The following is an 11,044-nucleotide window of genomic DNA, read 5'->3' as shown; positions in this document are numbered from 1 at the left end:
AAGTTGATAAGGTTTTACATTACTGTTAGCATATACACACATGACCTGAAATAACAAGTAACATCACACATTCAATCACATATTTTATTTACTTCAAATGTAATTCCAATACTAGTTTAAAGTGAGTCAAAAGAATTTATTTGATTCATTAACATATTGACAAAATATATGACAACATGGGAGAATTTTTTTGGTGTTAATTTGGTAGTGCTGACTATAATAATACATAGACCGATATAATTGAATAAAACCTTGCGTTCGCAACCACGTCTTATTGAAATAAAGAAAACACTTTTGGGCTCTGCACAAAAACCTCTTTACGACACAAAAACAGGATGGGTGTGGAAGGCCATTGCAAAGTCAATTGTTTCTCGTTTCTATCTGAAACGTACAACAATTGAAGCCCCACCTACCGCTGAACAATGACCTGTGATATAGAAGTCTGAAATAGGAAAACATTGACAAGTTCATTTAAACCTAAGTTCAAAACTTATGTTAAAACAAATATAAAGGGATAGTTCACCCAAAAATGTACATTCCGTCATCATTTACTCACTCTCACGTCGTTCCAAACCTGCATGACTTTCTTCCGTGGAAGACAAAAGATGATATTTTGAAGAATGTTAGTAACCAAACAGCTTTGGCTACCACTGACATCCAAAAAATCTTAAAAGAAATCTTCTTTTATGTTCCACAGAACAAATAAAGTGATACAGGTTTATACTGTATATTGTAAAAAAAAATATTTTTGGGGTGAACTATGCCTTTAAGCAGAGCCTTTATATCTCAGCTTCTTGGCCAACAATTAACCATTTCTCTGAGTGATCAGTTCTGACCCTGCACTGACGGGTCATAAGGCACAATTAGACAAAACACACATCCCGCCTCTTGGAAAGCCCTCTTCATCTCCACCTAGTGGTAAAACATGAAATATATTTTTATACTGGGGCACAAAAATACCACTTCCAGTTCAATTTAATTTCATATCAGCCAGTTTCAAGATCTGTTAATGATAGTTGATGCTGTTTTCGCAACATGTTAAAAATTTGTGTAATTACCAGTACATTATTACAAGACCAGTAAAAAAAAAGTATCAAACTCATAATTGCAAGTTGGAATGTCAGGCTTCTCTAACTTGACTGTTTTAATGTCGTAAAAACAACAAAAATGGCAGCAGTTTAAAGTAGTTCGGTAGCTATATACATACACTAGGTTGCAAAAGTTTGGGGTCATTAATTATTTTCTTGAAAGAAAGAAATTAATACTTTTATTCAACAAGGTGACAGTGAAGTAAAGTTTTCAGCAATACTAAGAGATGTTTCTTGAGCATCAAATCAGCATATTAGACTGATTTCTGAAGGATCATGTGACACTGAAGACTGGAGTAATGATGCAGAAAAATCATCTTTGCCATCACAGGAATGAATTACATTTTAAAATATTAAATATAAAAATATTTTTGATCAAATAAATGCAGCCTTGTTGAGCATCATTTAAAAAATCTTACAAACCACAAACCTCTAAACACTAGTGTACATTTATGTTTGATATAATTCATAATGTCTTAATTTAGAATCATTTCAATTATAAAACAAAGACATTAAAATGGTTTACAGACAGTGCATCTAGTACAAAAGTTTTGATGTTATGAAAGTTAAAATTTCCAATAGCACATGAATAGCTCTGAGTAGAATCCTAAGTTACTTGTTGCCTCCTAATTACGGTAATTCACACATTGCATAAATTAAATTACAAACAAGCATTATATAAAAGTCAAAAGATCTGCCTTACCAGCCGCTCTTGGTCCTTACACAAGCCCACCACAGCACCGCCACTGCCGGGCAATTTGACTGCAGAATCAAACTACACAGACAAGAAAAAAATCATTCAGATGTGCTGCTTTTTTTCTGCAGGTCAGATTGCTTCTAGTATTATGGAATAACTTAGTGCACCGGTTAATTAACCAGATATATTATTAGAGAAACAATGCATTGGCATTCATTTACCTGTCTCGCAAGCTGTACCATTTTCAGATTTCCAGGGCCCAAGCAGTCTTCAGTATACACCGACCTGATGGACAAAATATAACTTCAACAGTGGTATCTATTTAGCTATTTATAAATGAACTTGTATTAAAATCCTGTTTGATTTAAACCACATAATGAAGGATTCGTTGTTGGTTCTTTTAGCTTGAAACTACAACGTTAATCCACATATTTGTGCAATGCTATTAAACCTCCATTCAACTTAAAACATCATACCGCCGTAGCTCAAAGTTTTCATCCATGAGCTGTGCGAGTCTGGCCCAGTCCTTACACAGGAAGGCAGCCCTGCATACGGTGAGAAAAACTTTAAAGCACTTTTCATCGATCCGAATTTTACATAAAGTACAACGCTACAATTATTGAAGGACCAATCCTCAAAGATGAACCAACCGGGCTTGGTCTGTGAGTTCAGCAAACGATTTCATAGCTTCAACCACAGCAGAGTCACCTGTCCAGAAAGAACAAGACTTATGAAAAGCTTCATTTATTAGCTATCAAGACATAAACCAAGACATAAAGCAGGACTTACCGTTTAACCACCGCTGTCTAACATTACTGTGAATCCGTCCAGAATCACTTGGATCGCTCAAGTACGCCAGCCAGAACAAGGGAAGATCATTCATGTCCAAGGGAATGTATTCTCCTATTTAAAACAATAGATTGACATGCAGTCCAGTCACTTAAAATGTAGGTTTCTATAGCAAATGCACTACCGTTTAAAAGTTTTGGGGGAAATTAATACTTTTATTCAGCAAGAATGCACAAGTGACAGTATTGACTTTTACATTCTTACAGATTTCTACTTCAAAAATGCTGTTCTTTTGAACTTCCTATTCATTAAAGAATCCTGAAAAACAACTGTTTTCAACATTGATAATAATAATAAAAAAAATTTGAGCATCAAATCCGCATATTAGAATGATTTCTGAAGGATCATGTGACACTGAAGACTGGAGAAATGATGCGGAAAATTCATATATTTTCAATGTAATGTTATTTTACAATGTTACTGTTGTCACTGTATTTTATATCAAATAAATACAGCTCTGGTAACCATAAGAGACATCAAAAACATTCAAAAACTTTTTTAGGTTTATATACAGTACAATAATGATTTTTTATTTTTATATTGCCCAGAATAATATTTCTGTTCAAAGACAGTACCATAACCCCGCTCGTCCATAAGCTGTTTGTTGAAGTCCATGTAAACCAAGCCTTCATAGACCTATTAGAAAGTTAATACAGAGACAGTCATGTTCCACGAAGTCTAAGTCAGATTGGTAAAATGAATATGAATATGAAAATTAATATCACCTGCACAACTCGATCCTGTAGACCAGCTGTGATGAACAGCTCATCTGTCTCTACGTTGAGGATGAAGTTGGCTCTGACTGGTTTAGGAAGATCCTGACTCAGGATAAAGTTTATGTAAGCTAATAGTTTTTTCCAACATCAAAAAAGTAGTTCTAAATGCATCCACTGATTGGTGAATGCTGAACATACGTTATCTGTGATGTTGTAAAACTTCATCAGGCACTTCAGTGTTGCAGACACAATCGCACTACACAGAAAACACCCAAATGCTAATGTTAGAATACTCAAATTTGACCCCAATAACAGCAGATGAAACGGCAAGTGTTTGACACTTGAATAATGATTATAATGCATCTTGTTTGATTACAAATCAAATAGACATGAATGAGCTTTGGAGAAACTGACTGCTAATGTTCAGTGAAGTTTGTAGTCAATGTTTTACTTACCTACTGCCAGCTAAACCCTAGAAGACATCAAAGAAATGTAGAACAGTGTTACTCCACATTCTTAGTACTTCAACTCTAGATAGACAACTGCAAATATCATTAGTAATAAGTCTTACCACTTGCCGAGGAATGTTTGTGTCATACTTGAGAGTAAAATTCTGCTTGGACAGAGCAATGCTGTCAGCATAAAAAAAAAGCAAATACAGTCAGTGTCTTAATCATTCCAATTACACAACAGATCTTTTCTTCCGTATTACTCCAGTGTAATGGATTATCGAAAAAGAAAAAATATGGTGCAGGGATTTTAATCATTCCAGTGGTTGTTTGGATTTTTTTTTATTAAAGTTGAATAAAATCAGTTTGCAAAGAAATCTATGATCTCCAAAATACTTCCAGATCAATTATTATCTTCATTTTTATACTGTATATCCTAATGATAATGAAAACATATTTGTCAAGTTCCCAGACGTGACTAAATGTATTTCTGTCCAATTACAATGAAGAGACAAAATTATTTGTACATTAGTACATGGAACAATACTTCAATAAAGAGACAGTATTGTATTTAAAAAGAGACACTGCCATTGTGTCACTGTATTATCTACATAAGCCATGTCTACATAAAGTGATTGGACCCTGATAATCATGACTTTAAGAATGTATTTATTATGTTTATTGGATCTCACCCTTGTTCAGAGCAGAACTGGTAAAACTTTTTACAGGTGGCTTGTAGAAGTCTCAGACCTCCCAAATACCTGTAAGGTAAATAAATGAATACTAATGATAATAATTGCTTTTGTTGTATTGTAAACATAAGACATATGGGTTTGGGTCGACATGAGAGCGAGTAAATGATGAGAGATTGTTAATTTTCCTTGTTTAAAGTATCCATATTGTTGAAGTCCATGCAAAAAAAACACACCAAAAAAATCAGAGACAAATACTTTGGACAAACCCTTCTTTCCGGCTGATCTGAAAGAGATCCTGCAAGCTTCCGAACTCCGTAGGGTCGTTCAGAGGATGAGGTAGAATGGCCTTAATAAAAACAGTGAAATTAATGAAGAACAGAGCTTTCCTTGATGTCTTATATCAGTCTGTTTTTTTGTTTTACCAGAGTCTGGCTCTCCATGAGTGTGACCTCAGCCCAGAAGTTAGCAATGGTCATAGCAATGGTTTTCCCATTGAAACCATCAGAGGGGTTCCCCATGAGTCCAACCCTGTGAGTCAACACACAGACGTATGCATAGTAATGAAAAGCAGGTAGGCATTTGTGGATACTAGCTAATGTGTTCTGACTGACCTGGCATATGAGCGGCATGTAATAGGTTTAGATGGGGACAGCTGCTGTTTAGAAGAATAGTGAGTGAGCCATTTCGTGTAATCAGACAGACCCTGTAATAACAGATGTTAAAATTCTCAACATGTATTAATACAAAATGTATGTTTAGAATAGTGGGGTATACACTCCTGTTCGGTGTCAATAAGATTTATTTTTTTTATCTGATACTTGCATTCAGCAAGGATGCATTAAATTGGTCAAAATTGATAGTAATTTATAATGTTACAAAAATGTCAAATAAATGCTGTACTTTTTAATATTCTACTCAATAAATCCTGAAAAAAAAGTAGCAGAGCTTCCACAAAAATATTAAGCAGCACAAATGTTTAAAACATTGAGAATATAATAAGAAATGTTTTTCAACACCAAGGATGATAACTATAACGAAAATGATAAAGATATAGTTTTAAAAATTGTTGTAAATATAAAAGAATAGCAGAGTCCACAACTATAACAATATCATTGGAATCACTTTCAGAACGATTTTTTTTCCAGCTGAAGAAAGATAAAAACATTGACAGCCAATCAGAATGCATCCTCGAGCATTTAAAGTGCAGACGATAAACCTAGGATAAAGCTTAGGATAAAATAATTTGTTGATGTCAATGTTAATATAGTTATCGTTATGGTTATCTTTATAGTTATTGTTCTTGGTGTGAACAGGCCTTGAGATTGCTTTTGAAGGATCATGTGACACTAAAAACTAAAGTTATGGCTGCTGATATATAAAATTAACCTAAATAATGCTACATTTGTACCCACCACTTGTCCAATTAGTTGAAATCCTGTTGGTAACTTCATCCCATAAACAGGAACCTTCTCCTCATTTATAAGCCATTCCTACAACCAGTAAAATCCTATTTAATATTGAAGTTAACATTAAATCTTAAGACACAGAAACAAAGGTTTAATGCTTTACATTTTAAAACTCAAAGATAATTTAAAACATTTACCCAAAAAAAGCCAAAGGTTCTATCTTTAACGTCTGGGTGTTGAACAAGGAAATCAGATATGTACGGTAAGGACTCTTTACGCAGACAGTAGAACACCACACTTGCCAGACGGGATGCAGTGACGCCCTCTCGAGGCTTCTCAATGAAGCGCATGACCCTGGTGTGCACATAGATTCAACAACTTGTAGTGAATGCTTAAAGGGATACTTTACCGTTTTTTCATATTAAACTATGTTATTCCCTTAACTAAGACGAGTTGATACATACCTCTATCGTCTCAGTGCGTGCACTAAATCCCTCTGTCTTGCGGCGAAACTTTGTTAGCCCAGTTCATTTAATATGGGCCAAGCAGAGAAGATACCAAACACCTCCACGTTTTCCCTATTTAAATACAGTTACTCGCGAAGTGTAACTCGACCTAGGACGGTGACACAAAACAAAACGTTGCGCTTTTCTAAGCGTGTAAAATGGATAACTATTTTGTATGGCGGAATACCATAGCAAGTGCTTGTAAGCACTTCGACTTGGCGCAGTAATATCTTCACTAGAGGGAGCGGGGGCCGGTGAGAGGATTTTTCACGAGTGAAGATATTACTGCGCCAAGTCGAAGTGCTTACAAGCACTTGCTATGGTATTCCGCCATACAAAATAGTTATCCATTTTACACGCTTAGAAAAGCGCAACGTTTTGTTTTGTGTCACCGTCCTAGGTCGAGTTACACTTCGCGAGTAACTGTATTTAAATAGGGAAAACGTGGAGGTGTTTGGTAGCTTCTCTGCTTGGCCCATATTAAATGAACTGGGCTAACAAAGTTTCGCCGCAAGACAGAGGGATTTAGTGCACGCACTGAGACGATAGAGGTATGTATCAACTCGTCTTAGATAAGGGAATAACATAGTTTAATATGAAAAAACGGTAAAGTATCCCTTTAAACTCGAGTAGTGCTCACTGCTCACTGCAGAGCCAAATGACGTCCACCTTCTAGCTCCACCCATTATGCCTAAATGACATCTAGAGAGAGGGAGCTGGCCACCCATGGCTCTGCAGTGAGCAGACTCTGCTTAAATTAAAAGAAAATGATTACATCTTCCATCGGGCCATATATTAAAAATGTCTAATTGTCAGTTTGAATTTTAAAATGCTACTTTTTATTTATGTCTACATACAGTACGCTATATGCTTATAAACATAAGCATACATGTTGTCATATGTAAAAAAAGAAAAGAAAAAGATGAAAGAAAACAAGTCAGCCATAATAACGTCACTTTTCTATCTAAACTTAATTTTTATTTATGTCCATAGGTATGTTTATATTCAATGATTATGTCTAATGTTTATTTTCTGCACACAATTGTCTAAATGTAATTTATGAAAACGTCAAAACATATTTCCATTCTATGACACATTAAAAGGAGAATTAAAGGATTAGTTCACCCCGAAATGAAAATGTCCTAATAATTTACTCACCCCAATGCCATCCAAGATATCCATCTCTTTCTTTCCTCAGTGGGAGAGAAATTATGTTTTTTGAGGAAAACATTTCTGGATTTTTCTTTTAACAATGGACTTCATTGGTTACCATCGTTTTTAAGTCCAAATCAATGCAATTTCAAAAGTCTTTGAAGTGTTTAAACGGGCTGTACGCGATCACAGCTGAAGAAGAGGTTGTTATCTAGCGAAACGAAAGGTCATTTTAAATTTTTTAAAATAATTTATAGACTTTTTAACTTCAATAGTTCGGATTGAGCTGATCAACAAACGGACAGGGAATTACGTCATCACGTTGAAAGGTCATGCCAGCGCCGGCAGAAGCACCGCCCCACTGTTTACAATGCGACCGTACGTAGGAGGATAGTTCAAATAGTATTGTTTGCTATTATATATATAGTAATAGTATTCAGTGAATATGAATATGAATAGTTTATGAATAACATTCTGATGAACATGAATAGTAGTTCAAATAGTATTGCCGGCGCCGGCGTGACCTTTCAACGTGATGACGTAGATCCCTGTCCGTTTGTTGATCAGCTCAATCCGAACTATTGAAGGTAAAAAGTCTATAAATTATATATATATATTTTTTTTTTAAATGACCTATCGTTTCGCTAGATAACAACCTCTTCTTCAGCTGTGATCGCGTACAGCCCGTTTAAACACTTCAAAGACTTTTGAAACTGCATTGATTTGGACTTAAAAACGATGGTAACCAATGAAGTCCATTGTTAGAAGAAAAATCCAGAAATGTTTTCCTCAAAAAACATAATTTCTCTCCCACTGAGGAAAGAAAGACATGGATATCTTGGATGGCATTGGGGTGAGTAAATTATTAGGAAATTTTCATTTTGGGGTGAACTAATCCTTTAAGAACCAAACCCTGCTATTTAGAGTACATAAAATTGCCATTCATCATAAATAAAAAGAAAATAATAAAGAATCTATTAATCTTGGCTAATTTTTATAATATCAGAAGGTATTTCTCCGACCTGGCAAGATATTAAAGTCTATTTCTATGTTTTTATTTTTATAAAAGATGCCACTGCATTTTAAAGCACTACTTTTTTACTTTACAAGTATGTTTATATAATATTTACTTCTCTATTCATGTTCATTTGATGTACATTTCGTTTGAATCATGATGTCACTGATAATGTCAAAGACATTTCCATTTAATGATAAAATGAATAAATGATAACGTATAAAATCCTGCTATTAAGAGGGCATGACAATGGCCATAAAAATATATATATATAAAGAATCTAATACGCTTGGCTAATTTTATAATATCAGAGGGTACTTCTTCCATGAAAACACAACAAAAATAAAAGTAAAGATGCTATGTCATGTCTCACCGATGGGTGTTCGGACAAACTTCAACAATTCCTCTGGAGTAGCTCTTCTCTCCTGACTCCAGCTCATAATATATAGCAAGTTCTCCAGGCTGAAGTATTAAATTGTAATGAGAATTAAAATTGAGCCTAAATTACAAATTATTTCAGCAGGTTAAATGAGTAATAATATATAATAAATAATGATATAAAGTTATAAAATGATGAGTGAGAGTAAATACAGTTGTGTCTGTGCCACCTGAGATTCCCACTATGGTGCAAGCGGGAAAGTACAAATCAGTACGAACCTGGTTGGGTCACCATGTTTGACATCTCACCCACAAGAACCAACTTGTTACAACACAGTCAATATGATAAGTCTCTCTTACCTTAGATCTGAAAAAGCGAATGACTTGTGCAATATCAAAGTTTTGATCAGCACAAAGCATGTCTCCTGCGATCTGCAAATGCAATATGAGAACACATTTGAAAGCAGCCCTTTCAATTTAAGATTTAAGTCAAATAAAATAGGTTTTGGAAAAAGGTGTGACTAAATGGACATTATGCAGTGTTTTAATAGCTCAATGCGGTGTCATACCACCATAATGTCATCTTGTAGCTGTCGACTTCGGATGGCCAATTCAAGGTCTGCAACAGCCCCGAGCCTGTCATCCAGAGTGGTGCTGCCATCATTCACAACATTCTCCACCGGAAAGTCATTGGCTGTTGCCCACCGCTCATAGTGTTTATATCTGAATTGAGTGCAGTATTTAACCAATATACAATTTTAAATTATTGTGCATCTTAAACATACAAAAAGCCACACTTCCTGCACTTACTTTCACAAAAGAAATGTAAACATTGCAAAAAACTAGTTGGCATGTTTGTCCAATGACAGAACAAGGACTTACTTATCAGCATTCGTGACTAGATAGACTTCACTGAAGAGCTGGCGACTGGGAGAGAGGGTAAATACTGTGTTGCATGAGTTTGCATGGAAAACACCTTTCGCAATGATGCTAACAACAAATATAATGGCTTACGTGTTGACGGTTTCCCACCAGAAATCCAATATTTTCTTGCCACCCACTCCAGGTAACAGAGCTTTGGGCACACCGGCCAGAGGAGCATACAGACCTGTAATATCACTCTTGAAATATAGAGACATGTTTATTGAACATGGCATTACATCTTTTCTTTCTTGTTCTGAACAAAACAACGTGGCATTAAAGTTATTACAAACGCTAACTGCAAAATGACACAAAGTTTTAAGAAATCATAATCGTTTTTGCAGCTCACAGGAAAACGTTTAAATCAGTTGATTTACCTTAATCTGTGTCTCTAAGACCGTTCCGTGCCCTGCAACTAACAGTATGCAAATCATTGTTTTGGCTTATTATTTATTTGAAATAGCAACGCATAATCCTTCCATCACAGGGTCCGTAGAGAGTCCATAGTGCAACTAATAACACAGTTACAACTTTGAACTTACTCACGTCACCGGAAACCCTACAAATCCTTAAAGAAACAGGCTCATGATTTCATTTGTAATATGGCAAGCCGTTTTAACATTTAGTGATTTAGTATACTATAGTACTTATTAATAAATATTGGTGATTAGTGCACCATTAATAGATACTAGTAGACCTGCTCAAAATAAACAAAATCCCAATTTTATTAGTAATAGTTCAGGTTTCACTAGTGATGATTGCTTTATAAGTAATGACTAGTCAGAATGGTTACTTTATACATACCTCTATTCACTTCTGATTAGTGCTGTTAACTGTTAACTAAATTTGTTCCAGGTTCGCATTCCTGTTATTAGTAACTCTTCCAGGTAGCCTAGTACTAATGTAGTAGACAATTACACTGTATTAGGCTGCGTTTACACTTGGCATTAGCATGCGACCTGTATCCGGATGTTGCCCACGTACACATTGAAAAGACAAGTGTAAACGCACTTCTGATCGTAATGTTATCGATTCGTTCTGTTTTTCGACTTTGCACCAGAGCCATCCTTTTTTTTCTTTTCTTATTTTTCCACGTGAATGCAAGATCCGATCTGTTATCCAGATTCAGAAACCACTTGATGTGGACAGGTGTAAACGCACTGATCTGCTTG

The 11,044-nt window shown here is 35.2% G+C and overlaps 1 protein-coding gene across 1 annotated transcript; it reads right to left on the bottom strand.

The window, feature by feature from the left end:
* Window positions 1-115: 115 nt before the first annotated feature.
* Window positions 116-10,419, bottom strand: gkup (glucuronokinase with putative uridyl pyrophosphorylase). Its single transcript, XM_082180770.1, has 23 exons — window positions 10,250-10,419; window positions 9,966-10,072; window positions 9,834-9,878; window positions 9,521-9,674; window positions 9,312-9,383; window positions 8,947-9,035; window positions 6,098-6,254; window positions 5,907-5,984; window positions 5,106-5,197; window positions 4,917-5,022; window positions 4,761-4,840; window positions 4,492-4,560; window positions 3,922-3,982; window positions 3,806-3,822; window positions 3,549-3,606; window positions 3,360-3,452; window positions 3,210-3,270; window positions 2,575-2,688; window positions 2,436-2,493; window positions 2,262-2,330; window positions 2,007-2,070; window positions 1,792-1,863; window positions 116-912 (listed from the first exon to the last, which is right to left on the bottom strand). The coding sequence occupies exons 1-23, from the start codon at window positions 10,304-10,306 to the stop codon at window positions 826-828; spliced, it is 1,860 nt and encodes a 619-aa protein (XP_082036896.1). The 5' UTR covers window positions 10,307-10,419; the 3' UTR covers window positions 116-825.
* Window positions 10,420-11,044: the final 625 nt, after the last annotated feature.

The sequence above is a fragment of the Leuciscus leuciscus genome, assembly GCF_965113295.1.
Source record: "Leuciscus leuciscus genome assembly, chromosome: 9".
NCBI lineage: Eukaryota > Metazoa > Chordata > Actinopteri > Cypriniformes > Leuciscidae > Leuciscus > Leuciscus leuciscus.
This window is presented reverse-complemented; position numbering and strand designations above follow the sequence as displayed.

Coding starts and splice junctions, on each gene's coding strand:
- gkup (XM_082180770.1), bottom strand. CDS start 10,306: ATGATTTGCATACTGTTAGTTGCAGGGCACGGAACGGTCTTAGAGACA. Junction 3,453..3,548: donor TTTACAACATCACAGATAAC/GTATGTTCAGCA, acceptor ATCCTGAGTCAG/GATCTTCCTAAACCAGTCAG. Junction 2,494..2,574: donor TAGACAGCGGTGGTTAAACG/GTAAGTCCTGCT, acceptor CTTTCTGGACAG/GTGACTCTGCTGTGGTTGAA.